Genomic DNA, 25,221 nt, shown 5'->3' on the forward strand with positions numbered 1-25,221 from the left:
CAAAATAGGAAGAAAAAAAAAAAAAGTTATGCACCCCCCCTAATTTGCTCCATAAGACGCACAGAAGCCCGGGGACAGAGCTAGTTTAGCACAAATTTTTTTTTTTAATTTTCCCCCTCTGAATCCTAGGTGCATCTTATGGTCAGGTGCGTCTTATGGAGCGAAAAATACGGTAAATACTGAAGACGTTCTTGAGAAAAAGATTGAAGTGTTAACTGAGAAGAGAGAAGAAACCCAATGCATACAGAAATTCCAGATCAGTAACCAAAGGAAAAAGCTCATTTTGATGGATGAATCTGTCATCAGAGGCAATAATTCTTTCCTTTGCACAATTGCAATGGGAAAGGTGAAGTGAATAACAAAACTCAACTAAAGTCACAAAAGGAATCCATGAAAAGCAGTGAACTGAACGAGAAAAGCTGGGAAGCTATGAGCACAAATGCCCGTAGTTTGGGCAATAAAATCCCAGATCTGCAAGCCCTAATGGTGGAGGTGGACTTGGACATTGTTGCTGTCATGGAGACGTGGTTCACGGAATCTCATGATTGGGATATGGCCATACCAAGCTACAACTTGTTAAGGAAAGACAGAGGATAGGAAAGGGGGAGGAATGGCTCTTTATGTCAGAAACAATATCCAAGCTTCTGAGCTGCACGGAAGATGGGGCAATGAAGAAGCAATATGGGCCGACCTAAAAAAAGATGATGGGGCATCCATTTATACTGGAGTGGTTTACAGGCCTCCAAATCAAAAGGAAGAGCATGACAGAGATCTGGTTGAAGACATCCAAAAGATGGAAAAGAAGGGAGAAGTGGTGATCACTGGAGACTTTAATCTGCCAGATGTAGACTGGAGAATCCCTTCTGCTGAATCTAACAATAGTAGAGAAATAGTGGATGCCCTGCAAGGGGCTTTGTTCAAACAAATGGTAATGGAACCCATAAGAGAGGGAACTATACTCGATTTAGTACTCACTAATGGAGATAATGTCTCTGATGTCCAAGAGGGCGCCCACCTCAGCACAAGTGATCAAACGGTATGGTTTCATATCACACAAAGGATACGGAGAAGAAGCACGAAGACCCGAGTTTTGCAGTTCAAAAACACAAACTTTGAGGAAATGGGGTAGTACCTGGAGGAAGAACTAAAAGGCTGGGAGAATAAGAGAGATGTGGATCAACAGTGGACCAAACTAAAAGGAGCAATTATCAAGGTAACTAATCTAATTGTTAGAAAAGTAAAGAAAAGCAAAAGAAAAATGAAACCTATATGGTTCTCAAAGGAAGTGGCTGACAAAATAAAAGCTAAAAGAACAGCATTCAAGAAATATAAAGGATCCCAAAGGGAGGAGCACAAAGAAGAACATCTGGTACAACTGAGGGAAACTAAGAAAGTAATCAAGACGGCAAAAAGTCAAGCATAAGAAAGGATTGCCAAAGAGGTAAGGAGAGGTGACAAAACATTTTTCAGATACATCAGAGAAAGGATAAAAGTTCCAAGTGGTATAGTGAAATTGAAAGGTGAAAAGGATGAATGTGTAGAGAGAGACGAAGAAATGGCAGAAATACTAAACAAATACTTCAGTTCGGTGTTCACTAAAGAGGACCCAGGAGAAGGACCGTCACTAGTTAACAAGAAACTGGAGGGGAGTGGAGTAGATGTAACTCCGTTTACAGAAGAGAATGTATGGGAAGAGCTGGGAAAACTGAAAGTGGACAAAGCGATGGGGCCTGATGAGGTTCATCCCAGGATACTGAGGGAGCTCAGAGATGTGCTGGCGGGTCTGCTGCGTGACCTGTTCAATAGATCACTAGAAATGGGAGTGGTGCTGAGTGATTGGAGAAGAGCGGTGGTGGTCCCGCTTCACAAGAGTGGGAGCAGAGAGGAGGCTGGAAACTACAGGCCGATTAGCCTCACCTCAGTGGTGGGTAAAGTGATGGAGTCACTGCTGAAAGAAAGAATAGTGAACTATCTACAGTCTGAGGAATTGCTGGACCAGAGGCAGCATGGATTCACCAGGGGAAGATCCTGTCATACAAATCTGATTGACTTTTTCGACTGGGCGACTAGGGAATTGGATCAAGGAAGAGCGCTCGATGTCATCTACTTGGATTTCAGCAAGGCTTTAGATACGGTCCCGCACAGGAGGCTGGTGAATAAAATGAGAAGCTTAGGCGTGAGTGCCGAGGTGGTGGTCTGGATTGCAAACTGGTTGACGGACAGACGACAATGTGTGAATGTAAATGGAACTTACTCTGAAGAGAGAGCGGTGTTAAGCGGAGTGCCGCAAGGATCGGTGTTGAGACAGGTCCTGTTCAATATCTATGTGAGCGACATGGCGGACGAGATAGAAGGCAAGGTCTGTCTGTTTGCAGATGACAATAAGATCTGCAACAGAGTGGACATGCCGGAAGGAGGGGAGAGAATGAGACGGGATTTAAGGAAGCTGGAAGAGTGGTCGAAGGTATGGCAGCTGAGATTCAATGCCAAGAAATGCAAAGTCATGCATATGGGGTGTGGAAATCCGAAAGAACTGTATTCGATGGGGGGTGAAGAGCTGATGTGCACGGAGCAGGAGAGAGACCTAGGGGTGATAGTGTCTAATGATCTGAAGTCGGCGAAACAATGTGACAAGGCGATAGCTAAAGCCAGAAGAATGCTGGGCTGCATAGAGAGAGGAATATCGAGTAAGAAAAGGGAAGTGATTATCCCCTTGTACAGGTCCTTGGTGAGGCCTCACCAGGAGTACTGTGCTCAGTTCTGGAGACCGTATCTACAAAGGGACAGAGACAGGATAGAGGCGGTACAGAGAAGGGCAACCAAAAAGGTGGAGGGTCTTCATCAAATGTTTTATAAGGAGAGACTGAAGAATCTAAATATATACACCCTGGAGGAAAGGAGGAGCAGATGTGATATGATACAGACTTTCAGATACTTGAAAGGTTTTAATGACCCAAAGATAACAACAAACCTTTTCCGTCGGAAAAAAATCAGCAGAACCAGGGGTCACGATTTAAAGCTCCAGGGAGGAAGATTCAGAACCAATATCAGGAAGTATTTCTTCACGGAGAGGGTGGTGGATGCATGGAATGCCCTTCCGAAGGAAGTGATGAAGACCAGAACTTTGAAGGACTTCAAAGGGGTGAGGGATAAACACTGTGGATCTATAAAGTCTAGAGGATGTGTATGAAGAGTGGGTGGCTCGCGGGAATGACTGCTACTACCTGGAGATAATACCAATGACGGCTATTACCTGGAGATAATACCATTATTCAATAAACATACACACAGTTAATGTGACTCCAACATTGCTCTAAGCTTCAACGGCAAGAGGTAATGTGGAAAAAAAAAAAGGATTTCCATTCATAAAAAATGCGGGGAGTAGCTTGCTGGTTACGGCGGTTACTACTCTTAACCAAATAAGCCTGATACTTCACTTTCAATGCCTATCCAGCATAGCTCTCTGCTTCAACGGCAAGGGAGGAAGACTGATACTTTACACATATTCAGCATAGCTCTCTGCTTCAATGGCAGGGGGAATGAAGAAAAGTGGATCTATATACAGACAACAACCAACAAGGACTGAATTACATAGACTGGGTAAACAAGCATGGGTGTAGCTTGCTTATTGCGGTGGTTATTATCCCTAACTAATTAACAGGTCGATACAGTAAGGACGCGTAAGGAAGAGTGCAATAGTGCCGGGCGCACCCTCGTTTGCCGCACGCACAATTTGGTTCACATACCGCTTGATACAGTATTCAAATGAGACGCAAATGCAAGCGGCGTCCAAAGTGCGTCCATGAAGCGGTAGGAGTGCGCAATCCATTTTACTGTATAGAGCGGTATACAGCGCCTATACAGTATCCTGGGTGCACTGGTACCTGTCATTTCAAAATGTCATTTCAAATGTCCTTTGAAATGTCATTTTAGATGTCATTCCACCAGGTAAGTGGATGGTTTTTTTCTCGCGGCTTGGACGCCGGTCGTGGACCTTTGGACATCAGGCCGGGTGCTAAAGGTCCATGAACGCCCGAAGTCGTGTCTTGGGCGTCCAGCTGGGCGCTCAAGGCAGCGGCTTGGACGCCGTTCGTGGACCTTCCCGCTGCCATGAGCAATTTGAATGCCCAGCTGGGCGCTCAAGGCAGCGGAAAGGTCCACGAACGGACGCAGAGACCTCTAACTCCCATCTCATATCCATCTGTGTCTGACTCCTGCTCGAACAATCCCTGTTCCATGCACAGGTGTACCCGACCTCTCCGGCGTCCGTAGAGGTGTCCGTGTCTCCGCCTTTACGGACGCCTATCTTTACGGGCGCCCATCTCTACAGCGTCCGTAGAGGCATCCGTGTCTCCGCCTTTACGGACGCCTATCTTTACAGGCGCCCATCTCTCCGGCATCTGTAAAAGCATCCATGTCCGAAGCCTCAGAGAGGCCCAGAGATGGATGGATGGTACAGTTAAACCGAAACATATCACATACCTCCTCCGGTCTTGTTGCTGGGTTCTCCGGTCGGATGGGTTCTCCTTGCTGCGGGCCCCCCTTTTCACCTCTCCAATCTGCCGAGCATTTCCAGCGTTTCTCAGTCGAGCATTTCTCATTCTGCTTCTCAACCGAACGAAAAATAGCGCCAGAGCAATAATATACAAGTTGTCCATGGTGCTGTCCGGTACGAAGCTGACCGAACACCACACTAACGCCAGGGTAAGGGTACACGCTAAATTTGCAGGTTAAAGACACGGCAAAATAGCTGGTTAAAAAGGCGATAATCTGGGCACATGTTACTGTATCGGAGGGAATAGCTAATCCGATCATTAACATATCATATACATGCCGCAGGCGGAAAGGGATACGCGTTAATTTCAGTAAGTAGTAAGGACGCGTAAAACCGGATACTGAATCGCGGGTTAGACATATGCGTCCAAAATGTGCATACAAAGCGGGTTAAAAACAGGGTAACCGCAACCGCGCTTTACTGTATCGGCCTGTAAGCTAGATACTCACTTAGATGCAGTTCCAACACTGCTCTCAGCATTATGGCGGGGGTGGAAGGGATACAGAACCAAAAGGTTACTAAGGGCCAAGAGTAACAGATAAGTATGAGAGAGGAGAAGAAAAAAAAAAAGAGTGCGAAGGCTTGCTGGGTAGACTGGATGGGCCTTTTGGTCTTCTTCTGCCGTCATTTTATGTTTCTATGTGCCCTGCTGATGTCTGCTGACTCATTTGGATCCTTTCCATTGCAGGTATCCAGTTGATAACCCTCTGTTGTAGAAGGAAAGCTTTTGCTTGAGTTGTATCTAGCAGATAAAATTGAGATGATGGACTCAAAAGGGGTTTGAGACAGTTAATGATGAACCCTACTAACTCCAATACCTGGATGGTCTTGCGCATCAATTCTTTGGCCATCTACAATGAGCTCTTGACTAGCCAATCATCCAGATAGGGATACTAATGCACCCCTAGTTTGCACAGAAGCACTGCCACCCTAAGACAAGACATTTTGCAAAGACATGTGGGGCTGATGCTAGACTAAAAGATGACAGTCTCCCACAACGAATCACATATTTCCTGTGATGGGGAAAAATCTCTATGTAGTTGTAAACATCCTTGAGATTGAAAGAGCATAGCCAGTCTTCTTTTTGAAGAAAGGCAATCAAGGGACCCAGGGAAACCATCTTGAACTTTTTCTTTTCAGGAACTTGTTCAAGGCTCTTATGTCTAGGATGGAATGGAGTCCTGTTTACTTTCTTGGAATCAGGAAGTACTTGGGTGCAGAATCCCCAACCTTTTTCCTGTGATGGAACAGGTTTGAGCACGTTGGTCTCTAAGAGGGAGAGCAGTTCATTTTGATGCAATCCTTGATATTGTGAGGAACAACATGATGGAAGACCCAACAGATGTAATATGATGGAAGACCCAATAGATGTAATTTTTACCCTTCTCTTCTTATGATGCTGAGAACCCACACATCTGAATTTACTCTATCTCCAAAGAGATTCTCTCCAGTATACTGCACATCTGCAAGTCTTTCCTGGGCCTCAGGTCTGAGGTCTGCAGCCAGGAAAGTCTGTGAGTTCCAATTCCCGAGACTCTAGATGCCGCTTCGAAAACATCAAAAGGTCAAGCAGACCATATTTTTTTTGCACTCCATTCCATTTGCCACCAGTGATCTGAGGGTGTCTGTACTGCTTCTGAGGAAACTGATCGGCCACCCACCTGCATTTGTTTCAATAAGTCCCGCAAGTTCTGGCTCATGAATTGCTGGTAGGAGGCTATTGAGAAATTACTACTTACCTGATAATTTCCTTTTCTTTAGGTCAGTCAGATGAATCCAGAACAAGTAGGTTATGCATTCCTACCAGCAGATGGAAACAGAGTAAATTGATGTCACATATACACCCCCTGCAGTTACATCAGCCTGCCAGTATTCTCTTCAAAAGCATCTGTGGACAGACTAGCAAAAAACTTGATGAAAAACAGATAACCATTGAAATACCCAGCCAACAGGCAACATTGGGCTCAGACAAGAATGTAACACTAGTCTAGGGACTGGAGTAACATTTATCAGTAAGCTCTGCAACACGTAGACACACAGGAGGATCATTATGCAATCATACGGCAGCCAAGGGAGGGAAGCTGGATTTATCTGACTGTCCTAAAGAAAAAGAAATTATCAGGTAAGTAGTAATTTCTCATTTCTTAGCGTCTAGTCAGGTTAATCCAGAAAAAGTGGGATGTACCCAAGCTACTCCGGAATAGGGCAAGAGGCTGCCCATGGTCCAGTCAAAACCACACATGTAAAGGCTGCATCCTCCCAGACTTGCACATCCAGATGATAATACCTGGAAAGGTGTGTAAGGAGGACCATGTTGCAGCCCAACAAATGTTGACAGGAGACAACAATCTAACTTCTGCCCATGACACTGCCTGAGTTCAAGTGGAATGGGCCTGAACCAGACTAGGTAACTGCTTCCCAGCACCCACATGGGTGGTTGTGACTACCTCCCAAATCCAGCGAGCTACTGTAGCCCTCGAAACAGGCGATCCGACCTATGCAAAGACCCAGTGACCTCCAGATACCTGACAATATTCCGCTTGACATAGAAGGGCTGCAACAGAAGAGATTCTTCTACATCTCTCTCCCTGACCAGAGATGGCAGGAAGATGGACTGGTTCAACTGAAACTCAGAGATCAATTTCGGAAAAAGAGAAACGGCTCCTAGCAAGACAAGGCCTGCAGCTCAGAAACCCTACGTGCAGAACAATTTGCCACACAGAACACCGTTGTCAAGGTCAGAAACTGCAATGACAGAGTATATAGCAGTCAAAACGTAGGGCCTACCAAAAACTCCAAAACCAAATTGAGACTCCATAGGGGCACTGGAAACGCAAAGGAGGACAAAGATGTTCCACTCCTTTCAGAAAACAGCCCACATCAGAATGAGCCGACAAGGATACACCATTGACCGGACCCCTGAAACAGGTAAGAGCAGTTACTTGCACCCTGAAGGACCCTTGGTCTGACCCAGCATGGCAATTTCTTATGTTCTTATCTTTGTGAAGGACAGGCCCCTGCTGCAACAGGTCCATGTGCGCCGTATGTCGAAGAGGCGAATGCACCAGGAGCCTCCGCAGAACTGCATGCCACGGTCTCCTGGGCCAATCTGGAGCAACCACGAGCACCATCCCTCTGTGGCGTTGATCCTTCGAATCAATCTGCCCAACATGGGTCATGGAGGAAAGGCATATTGCAACTTGTCTTCCAGCCACTCCTGCACTAAGGCATCAATCCCCAATGACCTCAGATCTCTTCTGCTGCTGAAGAATCGCAAAATCTACGCAGAAAGCAAACTCGTCAACAGGTCCAGGAACGGTAGACCCCAGTGATTCTGAATCAGCTGAAACTCCTCCTCTGACAATGCCCAGTCTCCTGGCTCCAGACTCTCCCTGCTGAGAAAGTCTGCTCTCACTTTGTCTTAGCCTGCAATGTTCAAGGCTGAGTTCATCTGGAGATGCATCTCTCCCCATTCCATAAGATAATCTATTTCCTGCGACACTTGCTGGCTCTTGGTACCCTCCCTGCCGACTGATTTAAGCCACTGTCGTTTCACTGTCCGACATTATGCGGACTGAGCAACCCTGCCGCCAAACTGTAAACACGCCAACTGGACCCTGGCCTCCAGGTGATTGATGTTCTGGAGAGACTCTCTGCACTGCAGCACTCTTGTGCCATCAGATCCCGACAGCGAGCTCCCCAACCAACCAAAGAGACTCGCATCCGTAGTCAGGACTAGCCAGTCCAGAGGGGACAGCGAAATCACTGCAGGTGGGAGAAGACCTCCATCAGCAGGTGGAGCAGAATTAAATAGTCCTAAAACTGCGGATTCCACCGAGACAGCAGGGAATGCTGAAGAGAAAGCATTTGTGTCCTCACCTATGGCACCCACTTCGAGTCCGCAGTGAAGGAGATGATCAGATGTTGGACACTGTTTTGCATAAGTAACGCATTGAGACAGCTTTGTGCGAAACATAGGAAAATTAGTTTCTTACCTGATAATTTTCGTTCCTGTAGTACCAAGGATCAGTCCAGACTGCTGGGGTTATGCCTCCCTTCCAGCAAATGGAGTCAGAGAGAAACTGAAAAGGCACCTCCCATATACCCTGGTGTGCCACCTGCGATCCCCCAGTATAAGCGATATCAAAGCAGAATAAATATAATATAGGATAACAACCAATGACTAGATCAAGTGAAACAAGAACCAGGGAACCAAAGAACTACTGAATAGAGTATGAAATGATGAGCAAAAAGCGATAAAACATCTTTAAATATGCTCCAACGAAATTCTGTAAAAGAGAAAAATACACTCAGTATCAGACAAGCGGGACTCCTATACGATGGGCGGGCGTCTGGACTGATCCTTGGTACTACAGGAACGAAACTTATCAGGTAAGAAACTAATTTTCCTTTCCCTGTACGTACCAGGATCAGTCCAGACTGCTGGGTTGTACCCGAGCCACCTTAAATGGGGTGGGACACAGACAGTCCCGCTGCCAAAGGAATCTGCAGTTGGATCCCGAACATCCAACCGGTAGTGTTTAGCAAACGTGTGCAAGGACTTCCAGGTAACTGTTCTACAAATTTCCCGAGGCGAAACACAATGACTTTCCGCCCATGATGCCACCTGAGAACGGAGAGAATGAGCCTTAAGGCCATCCAGAACTGGTTGTCCGTGACATATGTAAGTGGAAGCAATAGCATCCTTTAGCCAACAAGTGATAGTAGTTTTGGAAGCCTTAGAACCCTTCTTCGGATCAGAAGATAAGAAACAGATGATCCGAAGTACGAAAATCATTTGTGACTTCCAGGTATCGCAACAGTATTCTGTGAACATCTAGATGCCGCAAGTTGCGACCGCGCGAAGAGCTGATCTCCTCCTCAGAAAGGAGGATAACTCTACTGACTGGTTGACATAAATAGACGAGACCACCTTCGGTAAAAAGGAGGGTACCGTCCTCAACGATACCCCCGACTCTGAAATTCATAGGAAAGGTGTCCTGCATGACAATGCTTGTATCTCGGAAACCCTACGCACTGAACAAATAGCCAAAATGGAAACAGTCTAGAGAGTTAAAACTTGCAAGGTGGTTCGCTTAATAGACCGAGACGGGGGAGCGCAGAGACCACGGAGAACCAAATTCAAACTCCAGGAAGGACAAAGCGACCGTACATCGGGGGACGCAAATGCTTGACCCCGCGCAAAAAACAAATAACATCTGAATGCTGCGCAATGGTAGAGCCTTCAATCTTACCACGCAAACCGCCCAAGGCTGCCACCAGGACCCGAAGGGGATTATAAGCGAGTCCCTTTTTTTTTTTTTTTTTTTAAACCCTCCTGTAAAACAAACAAAATATGCACTATCATGGACCTTTGTGGGGACACCCTTAACCTAACGCACCAGGACTCAAAAACCTTCCATACCCTGACATATGCCAAGGAGGTGGAGATTTTGCGAGCTCTGAGGGGGAAGAAATCACGGCTTCTGGATAACCTTTCCTTCCGAGTTGCTTCCTCTCAAAAGCCAAGCCGCTAGACAAAAGCGATCCACCTGATCGAAAGATACGGGGCCTTGACGCAGCAAGGTCAATATATGGTTCAGACGCAACAGGCCATCGACCGCTAGGGTGTTGAGATTCGCAAACCATGGTCTCCTTGGCCACTCCTGGGCCACTAGAATAACCATCCCCTGATGAGATTCTATGCGCCTCAGAATCATTCCCATGAGTGTCCAAAGGAGGGAATACATAAAGAATAATGCTTGGGGCCATGGCAACACCAGAGCATCGACTCCTTCGGACCCTTGTTCCCTCCTTCGACTGAAGAAACGAGCCACTTTGGCGCTGTTCTGAGTCGCCATTAGGTCCAGGTGCGGAGTTCCCCAATGGCGAATAATGAATCTCATCGCTTCGGGTGCCAGCTCCCACTCTCCAGGATCTAATCGCTGACGGCTGAGAAAATCCGCCTGAACTTTGTCCACGCCCGCGATGCGGGAGGCCACAAGACGACTCAGGTGACGTTCTGCCCAGGCCATCAATAGATCTGCTTCGGATGCTACCGGACTCCTCCCTTGCATCTCCCTGCCGGTTTATGTAGGCCACTGTCGTTGCGTTGTCGGAGAGAATCCTTATTGCCCTGTGGTGGTCCAAGGGGAGAAAGAGCTGTAGGGCCAGGCATACCGTCCTGGTCTCCAACCGATGGATGGACCACTTGGCCGATTTGGATTGACAGACCGCTCCCCAGCCTATCAGACTGGCATCGGTTGTAATGGTGATTCACGGCGGTGGTTCCAGATCCACCCCCTGAAGAAGATGTCCCGGTACCAGCCACCAACTGAGACTGGACCGGGGGGGCTCCATCAAGGGCAAGGACAGGGCATATTCCTCCAACTTGAGATCTCAGCAAGAAAGCAGCGCCCTCTGCAACGGCTGCATATGAGCAAAAAACCACGGTACCAATTCCAGGGCAGACGCCAAATGTCCAAGCACTTGCAAATATTCCCATGCCGTGGGCAACGGAAGGTCCAGGAGCCGCCGGATTTGTAACATTAAAATGCTCATGCGATGAGGGAAGGAACACCTTGCCAGCCGCCGTATCGAAACGGCTCCTAGAAATTCCAACTTCTGGGATGGTATCAGGTGGCTCTTGGCAAAATTCACTATCCATCCCAATGACTGTAGGGTGTCCAATACTGACTGCACCGCTATCTCGCAAAGCGCTTCTGACTCTGCCCGGATGAGCCAATCGTCCAGATAAGGATGGACCAAACTTCCCCGTCGACGAAGGGAAGCCGCAACTACTACCATCACCTTGGTAAACACTCTGGGGGCCGTTGCCAAGCTGAAGGCAGGGCGCAAAACTGATAATGCTCCCCCAGGATGTTGAACCGAAGAAACCTCTAATGGCATACCTGAATTCCGATGCGTAGATAAGCCTTCGTTAAATCCAAAGAGGCCAAATACTCTCCCTTGTGGACGGCCACAATGACTGACCTCAGTGTCTCCCTCCGAAAACGCGGGACGCGCAATGCTTGGTTGACCTGCTTGAGGTCCAGAATCAGTCGAAAAGAGCCCTCCTTCTTGGGGACTATGAAATAGATGGAATAACGACCGATCCTGCTCTCAGCAGGCGGGACTGGAAGCACTGCCCCCAATGCATGCAATCGAGACAGCGTCTGAGCAATTATCTGTTGTTTGTCCCCCGCCAGGGGAGACTATAAAGAGATCGCGAAGCGGCCGAGCAAAATCCAAAACGTAACCGTGACTTATAATATTTATCACCCATTGGTCTGATGTTATCTTGACCCATTCCTCCCAAAAGCGGGACAACCGCCCCCCGATCAGTGAAACAGAGGAATGGGCTGGTGCCCCCACATTGTGAAGGCGTATTGGGGGTAAAGGTATGGGAAGCCCCCGAATGCTGAGGCCTCCTGCCTCGAAAAGAAGGTGACCACGATTGTGCCCGGGAAGACGATTGCTGCTGTGTAAAGGAAGAACCCCTCCCCGCACGCAAACGAGGCTGTCCGTGAGAACGGCCTCTGAATGTTCCGAAGGAACAAAAACTGTTTAGGCTTATCCGCAGGAAGTTTGTACACTTTGTTGTCCCCCAAATCTTTAATGAGTTGCTCCAGTTCCTCTGCTGACCAGTGCCTTAGCCACAAGAGCCGCCTAACAAACCGTGGACACCATGGTGCGCGCAGAAGTCCGTAGAGGACCATACAATGCATCCGCTGTGTAGGGAACCGCGGATTCCATGCGATGAGCCTGCTCTGCCTCCTCAGGGGAAGCTCCTGGGCTGAAAGTAACTGATGAACCCAGCAGAGAGTAGCTCTGGAAATCCCATTCCCAGGATACAATCTGAAAGAACTTATGGTGAAATGGGAAAGCTTACGGAGGACCCAGGAGGCCCGCTAAAACGTTATCCCCTGGGGTGGAATCCGCTTCAGGATGCGGAGCCGGAATCTCCAACTCCCGCAAAGCCTGCGGGATTAAAGGATCCAATTCATCCTTGTTGAAAGTCTGAGGATCATCGCCCTCTACAGGAACCTGGCTGCCTATATCCCCTCCTATAGCTCGATTGTAAGGGTCCGCAGGCCCGGGAATCACCGGCTCTGGATCCATAGCAGAGCGAGGAAGACGGATCCCTGCCTTTCCCTGGTCCAGTGTAGGCTTAAAATCTGAGGAGGGGGAGGGGGGCTCCTCCCAGTCAGCCTCTGCCTCTAGCTATGCTCTGTGCATTAAGAGGACAAATCTAGGAGAAAATGGCTGCGGCCACTTTTAAGTCTCCTGAGGAGCTACTGAAGATGCTTGTTCCTGCTGCCGCTGGGGGGCTAACTGCAGGCGGGGAAGCCGGAGGGAAAACCTCCTCCTCCGACGCTGCATCAGCGTCCATCCCCGGCGCAGTCGGCACATCCAAAATGGCCACCGCCTCTTCGTCGAGTGGGGGCGGGGCAGGCCCCTGCCCCCAAAACCGCTGAATTTCTGTGCGGCTCACGCGGCCGCGAAAGAGACAGACCGCGGGCAGCCCCCGGCCGTCGGGAGGGTCCCTCGGGATACACCGGGAGCAGAGACTCTCCCGAGAAAGCCGGACCCCCAAATCTCCACAGGCCATACAAGGTAAGGCGCGCGGCATAGAGGCAGTAAAGAAGAAAGAGCGCGAAAATGTAACCACTGCCGCGCTGAGTGAAGATTCCACTCCCTCCGGAGCCCTGGGGCCAAAAGACCAGGATCACAGCTCTGACCCGTCAGCGACGGGCTGTGAGATCCTCTTTAATGCTTGTTATTCCTGCGCTTTTTTTTTTTTTAATGAACAAGCCAGCTGAAATATATATATATATATATATATATATATATATATATATATATATATATATATATATATATATATAGATAGATTTATTTATTTATTTATTTTTAATTTTTATATACCGAAGTTCTAGTAGGGACTACAAATCACTCCAGTTTACATAAAACGAAGAACTGCTCAACAGATAGCGGAGCTTTACATGGAACCGTATAACATATGGAACAGTATAACTGGTTGACAATTTAACATAGTGCTAAATAAAGTGATAATATTTTAACTGGTAATAAATAAAGAAATATAATATTTTATATAAGAAGTATAACTATTTAACGTAGCAATAAATATAAATATAGGCAATGCCTAATATATATATGAAATAAAGTGAATTTTTTTTTTTTTTTTAAAGTGAATTTTTGAGCTCACAGATAATTGTCCAGTTGCAGATTCTTAAAAGTAGTACTTTATACAGTGTCCATAGTTAAGGGATGGAAGTCTGTCAGTCATAGTAAGATTAAGCGTCTGGGAAAGCTTGTTGGAAGAGAAAAGTTTTCAGTCTTTTTTTGAATTCTTGATAACTGGGTTCTAGTCTAAGATCTGGGGGAAGCGTGTTCCACTGGTGTGGGCCTGCTGAAGATAGCGCACGTTTGCTCAATGATGATTTTATTTGCGGAGCATGCAGTGTTCCTCTGTATGCGCTTCTGATTGGTCTGGAGGAAGTGTGCGGTTGGAGTTGAGAGCTTAATGTGATGGGGGCTAGATTGTTTGTCGCTTTGTGGATGATAGTGAATACCTTATAGAGTATCCTTTGTTTAATGGGGAGCCAATGTAAGCTCCGAAGGATTGGGGTGATATGGTCTTTTTTGTTAGTGCTAGTTAGAATTCTAGCCGCTGAATTCTGAACCATCTGTAATGGCTTGATAGTGTTGGCGGGAATACCTAGTAGCAGGGAGTTGCAGTAGTCGAGCTTGGAAAGAATGATGGATTGCAGTACTATCCTGAAGTCGGAGAAGTGAAGGAGGGGTTTAAGTTTTTTAAGGACTTGCAGTTTGTAAAAGCAGTCCTTTGTAGTATTGTTTACGAACTTTTTTAGGTTTAGATGATTATCTAGCCATGCTCCAAGGTCTCTGACGTCAGATGAGAACGAGTTGTTTGTGTTAGGTAGAGAAAGGCTGGAAGAGATTGTGCGTGGATCCTGGGAGACAATGAGCATTTCGGTTTTATTAGCATTTAATACTAAGTTAAGGCTTGAGAGTAGGTTTTTGATGGGCTGTAGGCATTCGTTCCAGTACGTGATGGTTTTTTGAAGGGATTCTGTGATCGGAAGGAGGATTTGTATGTCGTCTGCATAGAGGTAATGGGTAAGCTTAAGGTTTGAGAGTAGATGGCAGAGAGGGAGGAGGTAGATATTGAAGAGGGTGGGTGAAAGTGATGATCCTTGTGGGACTCCTTGCTCTGTCAGGATTGGGTGCGATTCTTTGTTGTTTATCCTTACTTTGTAGTATCTGTTGCTTAAGAAGGAATGGAACCATCTAAGGGCTGTGCCTTTGATCCCTATGTTGGCTAGTTGGTCTATTAGAGTAGAGTGTTTTACCGTATCAAATGCAGCGGAAAGATCCTATCTATGTCAAGGCATAGGAAAGATCCTATCTATGTCAAGGCATAGGAGCTATCTATGTCTATAGACATAGATAGCTCCTATGCCTTGAGCGTAAGCCCCCTTCAGAGAAACGTAAACTTCACTGGTATAGAACTCGGGCGGGGGGGGGGGGGGGGGGGGAAGTGACCGGCCCCCCGGCCACTCAGGTAACCTAAGCTCCGGGAACCAGTCTTCAGGGCATTGCCCTACCTGGCCTGCCCCAACATATGCCTCAGCCTCGCCAGTGCCAGAAGAGAAATAAAAATGTAAAATATATAAGTCTTTTTTTTTTTTTTTTTAAACAGTTTCAAGAAACAGAAACTTCCCAAGGGATAAATCATTGATCTAGTCAAAGGAGTTAGGAACAAACCTGTGCACCAAATGACAAATTTTAGAAGGATCAGGACCGCAGGTTATGCCTCTCAATCTGCTGGAGTCAGAGATATACTGAGGGATCGCAGGTGGCACACCAGGGTATATGGGAGATGCCTTTTCAGATTCTCTCTGACTCCATCTGCTGGAAGGGAGGCATAACCCCAGCAGTCTGGACTGATCCTGGTACGTACAGGGAATGGCTAATTGGTGAAAAACAAATGGACAATTTTCAATATCAGCACAGATAAATTTGAATGTTGTGTTTCTTGAGTTTGCCCGATTTTTGTGGTGTGTAGAGAAGAACAATTGGACTATTTTCCTACTGTTGAATACAGAGAGAAACGTGAAAGAAGAGTAACAAGAGTGCATACGTTAACAGTTTGAAAAAAATGGGGATTCATAATTCCTTTTTTCCATAGTCTTTGAACAGCGGTTTTTTGTTAAAACATGAGTCTGAATAGTATTTTTAAAGAAAATAAGAAAAAATAAGGAAATATATATATATAAAAAATTACCTTTATTAATAAAATTTGAAGTTGGATGGTAGGAAGGTTGGAGGTTTTTCAAAGACCAGTGATTATAAATTACCTCACAAATGTTGTATGTTCTAAATAGAACTAACATGAAGTTCTGAGGTTTTTTCCTCCATTTTTATAAACATCTGAGTAGGTGGACAATAACTTTGTGGAGTTCTTTTGCTATTTTAGCAATTTAAATATGCCATCTTTGGGACTGTGCATTTCTTATATTTTTGCCTTTTGCTTTTTCTTCAGTATTCCACTGTTCAGAGACTTTAGTTTCTCAGGCTTTCTATTTTGGTTTTATCTGTATGTTTCTGTTTCTAATTTGTAGTTTCTTATTTCTATATTAGGCAAAGATTGGTCTCTGTTTTGCCTGTGTGTGAAATGCAGTATTTCTGCTAGGGTGTAGTTTCTCTGTAGTTGTAGTCCAGCTTGTTCTGTTATTCCAGTAGGTGATGTATTAATGTTCTAGGGCCTGGTGAAGTATTTAAGGTTGCTGTTATTTGAATCCTGAGAGTCAGTGCTGTGACTGTATGTTATGGCAAGGTTCTAGATGTCTCTTTCTTTGCAAGAGTTTCCGTTACTTCACGAAATAGCAGTGGAGGGTTATTTTTTGCTGAGGTGACACCAGAATTTTAATTTTTTTTTTCATGCTAGTTGTAATGAGAATTGTCCTAGCTATGCGCTGCACCTGCTCTGATGATTAATTATATTTTATTGTATTTATGAAGATTTCTGGCTTTCTACAAAAATGGTTCATAAAAGAATACATTAATTTTTGTTTTATTACATGATTGGATTTGATTTTTCTTTGCTTTTACATGATATACTTGTGCATTTATAAACTGCAATAAATATAAAATAAATTCTGATTAATAAGGAATTTTTAATGCTGGTAAGTGCTTGAAATAATTGAGGTAAAATGTTTTAAAGTTGCACGCATGATGCACAATGGCTGTTGCAAATTACTTAGAAAGCCATTGCAGGGTGCAGTGTATGGCATTATTTATCAATAAGAAAACAACTAGTAGGTCTCAGACCTGCATGCCTACAGCCCACCCATGTTAATCTTGTGCCCACCCAAAAAATCAATTCTGGCTATATCACTGGGTATATGTAGGGCGGTGGGGCATATAAGAGGAGCAATCCATGGGAGCTGCAAATGAAGACTCATGGTGCTAGATCCCAGTCCTGATTCCAATTGAGCTGTAAGTAGAAAGGAGCAGGAGAAAACTGCCAGGTCAAAAAAAATGTTAAAGCACAATCACAAACCTAACCCATATGGATCTGCAGTGGTCCTTCCCTAGGCTGAAAGACGTGTCAAAAGATGGTCACAGTAGAAGTAAAAACCCAGTAGCAAATGGAGGTCAACAATTACTTTGGGAACATGAGTCATTTGCTAACAAACAGTTTTAAAAGACTTAAGAGGGTCACTGTCTCATACATCGTGTACATCTGAACCATGATGTTCTATATAGGATTCCACAGAACATTACCTTTTCTTCTGTTTTAAGGGCTGGCTTTGGGGGTTGGGGTTGAGGGACTTTGAAACCTAAAAGCTCCAACATATTTTCAGCTGCATTCCGTTTGGCCACCTTCTTATTTGTGCCATTTCCTTCAGCAATGTGTGCACCAACTTTTACCTGAAAGACATGTAGCACAGAAACAGTACACTAATGTGTAATACTCTACACTAACTAAACATCTACCAATCACAACAAGAATCACATTCAATATACGTTTACAAACCTGCATAACAAATTCCCTGCGTCTTGGAAGACCTCGTTCTGTGATAAGCAGATATTCTGGTTCTTTTTCTTTTTTGGCTTGTTGTATTTGAGCAAGTCTGCTAATAGGATTCATTCCTTGGCCATATTCTGGGCTTGTTTGTAGCTATGGGGGAAAATGATGTTTAATAAAATACCAGGCAGATACATAAGAAACATAAGAACCGCCACACTGGATAAGACCAAAAGGTCCATTGAACCCAGCATCCTGTTTCCTACTGTAGTCAATCCGGGTCACAAGTACCCAGCAGGATCCCAAAGAATAGATCCTATCTTTCTTGCTCATAACCATGAATGAGCAGTGGTTTTCCCAAGTCTACATGGCTGCTTAGTGGCCTATGGGCTTTTCCACCAGGAACTTGTCTAAACCTTTATTAAACCCAGCTATACTAACTGTTTTCACCACAAATTCCACAGTTTAATTGTGCACTGAGTGAAAAAAATACTTTCTTCAATTTGTTTTCAAATTTGCTTTACTTAAAGGGGACGAATATGTTCAGAAAGTCTGATCATTTCTTCATTTTGTTTACTTGGTCCTAGGGAAGGATAGGCATGTTCTAGGTATTCAATTACCCGTTGGATTAAGGAGACTATTGGTGCTGCCTTTGTGGACAGGGGTCTTCCCCTATCTCAAAATTTGTTTTTCAATTTGCCTATCAGCATCATGAAGCGTTCCTTAGTCCTAGTACTATTTCAAAGGATAAACAACAATTCCCTTTTATCTGTTCTACCCCATTCAAGATTTTATAGACCTCTATCATATGTCCTTTCAGCCATCCCTGCTCTTACGCTGAAGAGCTGTAACCTGTTTAGCCTTTCCTCATAGGGGAGCCAATTCAATCTCCTTTATCATTTTGATTGCCCTTCTTTGTATAGTTTCTAGTTCCCTTATATCTATTTTAAGATAGGGGCAACCAGAACTGCACACAATATTCAAAACGCTGTTGCACCATAGATAGTTACAGATGCATTATGATATCCTGTTTCATTTTTCATTCCTTACCTAATACCAAAGTATAAACTTGGTCTTACCTGATAATTTCCTGTCCTTGAGTTCAGCCAGACCAGTCCAGATGCATGTGTTATGCTCCCCAGCCAGCAGATGGCAACAGGGAACTAAAGGCTTATTGACATCACCCCTTAAAGGGTGTCTTGCTACACTCAGCCTGCCAATATTTAAAACTAATCACAAAATAAACATTACTCCCCAAGGCCTTTGAACCCAAGGGCTTCCAGGAAACCATCAAATGAAATATTCACAACTTGAAAACATGCATAAAAAACATATCTCTATGAAACCCAATATGGGTATCCAGAAAAGAAACCTACACAGTTCATCTCGGGTGATCCTCTGAAAGAACACTTTTAGAAACCCCAGAGAAAAGAGGATATTAGCAATTAGGGAGGGTCCTTTTCCTTGGCTAGACTCAAGGAAAAGAAATCATCACGTAAGATCAAATTTCTCTTTCCTCATCATCCAGCCAGACCAGTCTAGGTGCATGGGACATACATACATCTGGTGGAAAACTGCTAAACCCATTTTCAGGACAGCCGAGCCCAATGAAGCTTCCTCTCTAGCTCAGACTACCACATCGCCACGCTGCACATCTCAGACACACCAAACGAAGATCCGCCTATACTCTGGTTGAATGCATTCTCAATCTTTGAGGTAGGGGAAGACCCCAGTCCACAAAGGCAGAACCAATAGTCTCCTTAATCCAACGGGTAACTGAATACCTAGAACATGTCTATCCCTCCCAAGATGCTCTTAAACAAGCTATTGTCAAGCCCCTCCTAAAAAAACCAACACTAGACCCTAAAGACCCCGCTAACTTCCGCCCTATCTCTAACCTGCCCTTCCTATCCAAAATTATGGAAAAGATTGTAAACATCCAACTTACAGAATATCTAGAAAGCAACAACATTCTGCATCCAGCCCAATACGGCTTCCGTAAATACCTCAATACAGAAACCCTCCTGCTCTCCCTCACGGACCACTTACTCATAGGCATGGACCGAGGCAACTGTTACCTCCTCGCCCTACTCGACATCTCAGCTGCCTTTGATACCATCAACCATAACCTCCTCATCAACCGGCTATCCGAAATAGGCATCTCAGGCCTAGCCCTACTATGGTTTAAATCCTACTTATCTAACAGAAAGTTCTCCGTCAAGATAGGAAACGCCAACTCCACACTCTATCCCTTGTCTCAAGGTGTCCCACAAGGCTCCTCCCTCTCCTCCACCCTTTTCAACATTTATCTCACACCTCTATGTCAGCTCCTCACAGACCTCGGCCTCAAATTCTACCTCTATGCAGATGACGTTCAAATCGTCATTCCCATTCACAACTCTCTCTCAGATGCCCTTGCCTTCTGGAACACATGTCTTGCCAACATCAATGACTTCCTCACCAACATCCACCTCGCTCTAAACTCCTCCAAAACAGAGCTGCTCCTTATCTCTCCTCACCTCCCTCCCAAACCACCGATCTCCAACGATCCAGCTTTCAACGTCATAACACCCCAACCCACAGTAAGAGACCTTGGGGTTATCATAGATCAACAACTCAATCTCAAAAAACAGATCAACTCCATCCTCAAAGAAGGTTTCTTCAAGCTTCACATCCTGAAGAAACTCAGACCCCTCCTCCACTATCATGACTTCCGCACCGTCGTCCAAGCCACCCTTTCCTCAAAGCTGGACTACTGTAATGCCCTCTTCCTTGGCCTACCTTCCTCCACCACCAAGCCCTTACAAATGCTCCAGAATGCCATCGCCAGGGTCATCACCAACTCAAGGAAAGCTGATCACATTACCCCAATACTCAAAGAACTCCACTGGCTCCCCATCGCATCCCGAATTCTCTTCAAAATTCTAACCATAGTGCACAAGTCCATCCACTCGCACAATTCCAATTGGTTGGATGAACCCTTTCGTCCTATACGCACTGAACGACCCACTCGCACTGTCAACAAAGGCACCCTCTCCATTCCCCCTTTGAAAAAAGCCCACCTCTCCTCTACTAGGGACCGTGCACTATCCATTGCAGGCCCTAAACAATGGAACGCCCTCCCTACCACTCTCAGGCTAGAGCCATGTTACGCCAAGTTCAGAAAAAAACTTAAAACATGGCTCTTCCGACAAGCCTACCCTGATTAAGTACACCGACTTCTGCAAGTATCTTGCCTACGCCTTGTATATTCCTGTAAATAGTCCGTTGCAGTTTTTATTTATTGCTTTAATTCCTCCACCTCCTGCTCTTTGTATACTCCTCCTTGTTCGCCCTCCCTGTTCATTGTAATTTCTACCTTTAAAGTTACATTGTAAACCGGTATGATGTATGCATACTAATACCGGTATATAAAAGTTTTTAAATAAATAAATAAACAAAATGAAGAAATGATCAGATTTTCTGAACATATTCGTCCCCTTTAAGTAAAGCAAAACCTTCTGACATTTAGGAGATGCAACTGCTGAAATTCTTCTTTGCACATTTCCTTCTGAAAGGATGGTAAACAGAATGAAATGCCATGACCACCTTTGAAAGAAAGGAAGGCACAATATGGATAGAAATGGCCTCGAAAAGCCCTCTGCATGACAATATTTGAATTTTGGACATACATCTTGTCAAACAAATCGTAACTAAGATTACAGCCTTTAGAGTGAGATGTTTGAGCAAAGCTTTCTTCAAAGTTTCAAACTGATCACAGTTAAGGAATCTGCAGAGGTATAGTCATGATAGCCTGGAGTAGCAAAAATGACAAGACGGGAGGTACCTTATAGACTAACCAATTTATTGAGGCATGAGCTTTTGAGGACATAGTCCATTTCGCCAGAAATCTGAGTAACAAGTTTAGATCCTAAGTCGGAACAATTGCCTGGACCAAAGGATGAATATGTTTAACTGCTTTAAGGAAGAAAGAAACACCCAAATGAGCCACCAGCAATTTACTTTGGAAACAACCTTGAAAACAAGCAATTGCCACTACCTGCACCTTTAAAGATTTGAGGGCCAAGCCCTCCCCAAACCATTTTGTAGAAATTCTACTATTGAAGGAATCAAGGCCCTCCTAGGCAAAAAATCTCTTCTTGAACACCAGTTCTCAAATATCCTCCATATTCTCACATACACCAAGCAAGTAGAGGTTTTCTTAGCTCTCAGGAGCATATTCACCACTGCCTGGGAATAACCCTTCTTAAATATACATGCCCTCTCAAGAGCCATGCTTTAATAAAAAATTGAGATAATGCCTCATGAACCACTGGACCCTGCACCAACAACCCTTTAAGATTGTGTAAACTTCACTGGATTCCCTTCCAACATGTGCACTAGATCTGCATACCGGGGTGCCTTGGCCAGTCTGGCACTACCAGGCTGACTAGACCCCTGTGACCCAAAATCCTCCACAATGCTCTGCCTCTCAAAGGCCAAGGGCGAGGAATACATAAAATAGTCCCTCCTCCAGCCATTGTCTAATCAGAGCATCCATCCTCAATGAACCAAACACTGAAGAAATCTCACATCTAAGCTTTCCTGCAGGAGGCCATCAAGTCCCCATTTGTCTACTATCAATGAAAATGTTTTCTTCGCGAGAGATCACTCCTCCGGGTCTAAGGTATTTCAACTGAGAAAATCTGCCTGCACATTTTCTTTTCCCACTATGTGAGAGGCTGAGAGAGTCTTCAGATGCCTTTCTGCCCATTGCATCAACATAGATACTTACTGAGCAATCTGCAAGCTCCTGGTTCCGGCTTGTCGATTCACATAGGACACAGCAGTTGCACTGTCAGATAAGATCTGTATGCTTGCCCTTCCAGAATTGAGGCAAAATGCAAGAGCGCCAACCTAATCAATTTGATTGCCTTTGTCTCCAAATGACTAATCAGCCACCTGATTCTGACAATGCACTCCCCAACCAAGAAGACTGGCAATGGTGGTCAATATGACCCAAGTCCGATATTCCAAGTTCAAACTGATTTCCAGATTTTTGGACACTGGCTACCAAACTAAGCTATGCCTGGCCTCTTCCGACAATACTAGCCTCTTGGTATAAAAAGGAGAATGAAGAGACCACCTGGACTGCAAGGCCCTCAGAACCTGGAGATATCTCCTGGCCTTTAGGAATTCCGATCTCAACAAGACTTTCACTTGCTCCTGAATGTCCCACATCCTTTCCTTTGTCAGATGAACCTGACCTGCCTTCATGTCGAACAATGCATCCAGATATTTCAGAGTCTGGAATGGGATCAGCCTGCTTTTCTGAAAATTGACCACCCATTCCAGTTCCTGAAGTAACTGATTCATTCTCACAGTTGCCATTGCATCTTCTTGTTCAGTCTTCATTCATTATCAATCGTTCAGATACGGGTGAACCAGAACACCTTCCTAACAAAGGGCCATCACCACTTCAATCATTTTGATAAAGGTCCTTGGAACTGTGGTAAGACCAATAGGAATAGCATGAAACTGAAAGTGCTGACCTAGCAGTGCAAAGCAAAGATACTTTTGATGCTCTTTTTTTTTTTAATCAAGGATGTTAGGAACTCCCCTTGTCATACTGTTATCACTGACAAATGTTTCCATCTTGAAATGGCTGACATTTAGAGCCCTGTTCACATGTTTGAGATCCAGAATGGGTTGAAAAGTACCCTGCTTCTCTAGAACCACAAAATAAATGGGAGTACCTTTTGCGATGCTTTCCGCACCTAAGAGACAAAGCCAATCTGTGGAACACTTTGTATGATTTCCTTCTTTTGAGCGGACAGACAAGAAGAAACCATAAACACATTTGAAATAGGACAAGAAAATTCTAGGACATAACCGTCCCTGACTATCTCCAGAACCCACTGATCTGATGTAATTTTGACCCATCTCCAGTAGGAGGCTACAAGCACTAGCCTATCTCCTGCACTAGAGCTTGGTCTCCATTCCGTGTACCAGCTGCTGCACCAGCGCTGAAAGCTTTTGGCTCTCTCTTATTAGCTTGAAAGAGCTGAAACCTACTATAAGGCCTGAGACATTGGTTGTCCAAAGATTTTCCCTCTCTTTTGTGCCTCGTGTCCCAACAGCAGCCTCTAATAGGCTTAAAACCTCTTTCAGTATATCTTCTGGCAATCTGGGAGCCTTCAACTCCTCCCAAGGCCTTTACAAATTCTCCAAATCATCCCCAGAAAGACAATACTCCTTTAAAAAAATGTCACTAACTGAGTCTTAGAAATAGCATCTGCCGACCAGTTACACTGCCACAAAAATAAATCTGGCTGCCACCATGGAAGCCATACTCCTGGCCGTAGTCCATACAAAATCATGAGATGCATCAGCTAAAAATGGTGCCTCAGGCTCCATGTGAGCCACCTCCTCTAGAATGGTTCCAAGTTCTTTCAAGGAACTCTCCTGGATATGTGGCATCAAAGGACTATCCCATTACAAACCGCAGCACTTGAATACGTTGGCCTTAGCTACTATCCCACTACAGACCGCAGCTTAGAGAGCCAGACCGACGGCATCAAAGGCATGTTAAGAGCCACCTCAACCTTCCTATCCTGGGCATCCTTTAGAGAAACACCTCCTTCTATAGGGACTGAGGTCCTCCTGGAAACCACACAGACTAGCACATCCACTTTGGGAACTTTAACATTTCTTTTTCTTGTTTGCTCAAAAGATAAAGTCTTACCATGGCTCTTCCTTCCTTAAAACTGGCTTTTGGGGAATCCCATTCTGTGGAAACCAGCTGACAAATATTTAAGCAGGGGTTTTGCAGCCCCACCATAAATCAGATCCTTCACAGACTCCGCTTCCACTTCCTTTTCCTGGGCAATATTTAAAATCCCTAAGGATCGAAAAGTTAGCAAAGAAAGCTACTCATGAAAAATAAATGCAATATAAGAGAGTCCACTTCCTCCCTGGAGGTGTTCCTTATGAGGGAGTGTTCAGAAAACTCCCTCAGACTACCTTAATGGACCTGGCACAGCTACCTTGCCCAGTCCTCCTTAAGACTGAGACCTGCAAGGAATTCTGGGTGAAGAGAGGAGCCCTTCAGAATATAAGACCTCAGAGGGCCTAGAAGGTTAGACAGGCCCCATGGAAGAGAGTCCTACCATATGAGAAGACCTTCTATGTTTAAGGTTTGAAAGTGACAACTGTTAAGACCTGCTAGCTTTAAGTTTGGAACTTGCCTGAGGTCAAGGTGAGCTGCCTCCAAATGTTTATTTTTGCTTTGCACTTTCCTTTGTTAATTGTGAGAAACCTAAAGCCAAGGGGAGCTTCCTAAATTGTTTTGCTGTGCACTGCACATTTGTGTGTTTTCACTGTAAATAAACCACACTTAAGGAACAGCCATAGTCTGCCTCCGTTTTTTTTCTCTAGCTGACCCCAAGCTGCTACCACTCAAGTTACCAAACCCTTCCCTTCCATCTCACTCTGTCTCCCACTAAACTTAGATTTCCTTAAATTTCCCAGGGAAGCCTCAGACAGTATACAAAATATTCTTTAAATCTTCCTCAAATTCCTTCCTAGCTCTCTTCTTTCTAGTTCCCTG

At 45.0% G+C, this 25,221-nt stretch overlaps 1 protein-coding gene across 3 annotated transcripts in view; it reads right to left on the bottom strand.

Annotated features, from left to right (window-relative positions):
* The window catches only part of STAU1 (staufen double-stranded RNA binding protein 1), a 191,496-nt gene that overhangs the window by 36,304 nt on the left and 129,971 nt on the right, over positions 1 to 25,221 (bottom strand). For 2 of the 3 annotated variants that reach the window (XM_029611239.1, XM_029611238.1), the window contains 2 exons: positions 17,643 to 17,786; positions 17,390 to 17,536 (listed from right to left, as the gene is read on the bottom strand). In XM_029611239.1, coding sequence (XP_029467099.1) covers positions 17,390 to 17,536; positions 17,643 to 17,786 — 291 coding nt within the window. The remainder of the gene's footprint in view (positions 1 to 17,389; positions 17,537 to 17,642; positions 17,787 to 25,221) is intronic. The other variant, XM_029611241.1, reaches the window with a different exon arrangement.

The sequence above is a fragment of the Rhinatrema bivittatum genome, chromosome 8, assembly GCF_901001135.1.
Source record: "Rhinatrema bivittatum chromosome 8, aRhiBiv1.1, whole genome shotgun sequence".
NCBI classification, from domain to species: Eukaryota; Metazoa; Chordata; class Amphibia; order Gymnophiona; family Rhinatrematidae; genus Rhinatrema; species Rhinatrema bivittatum.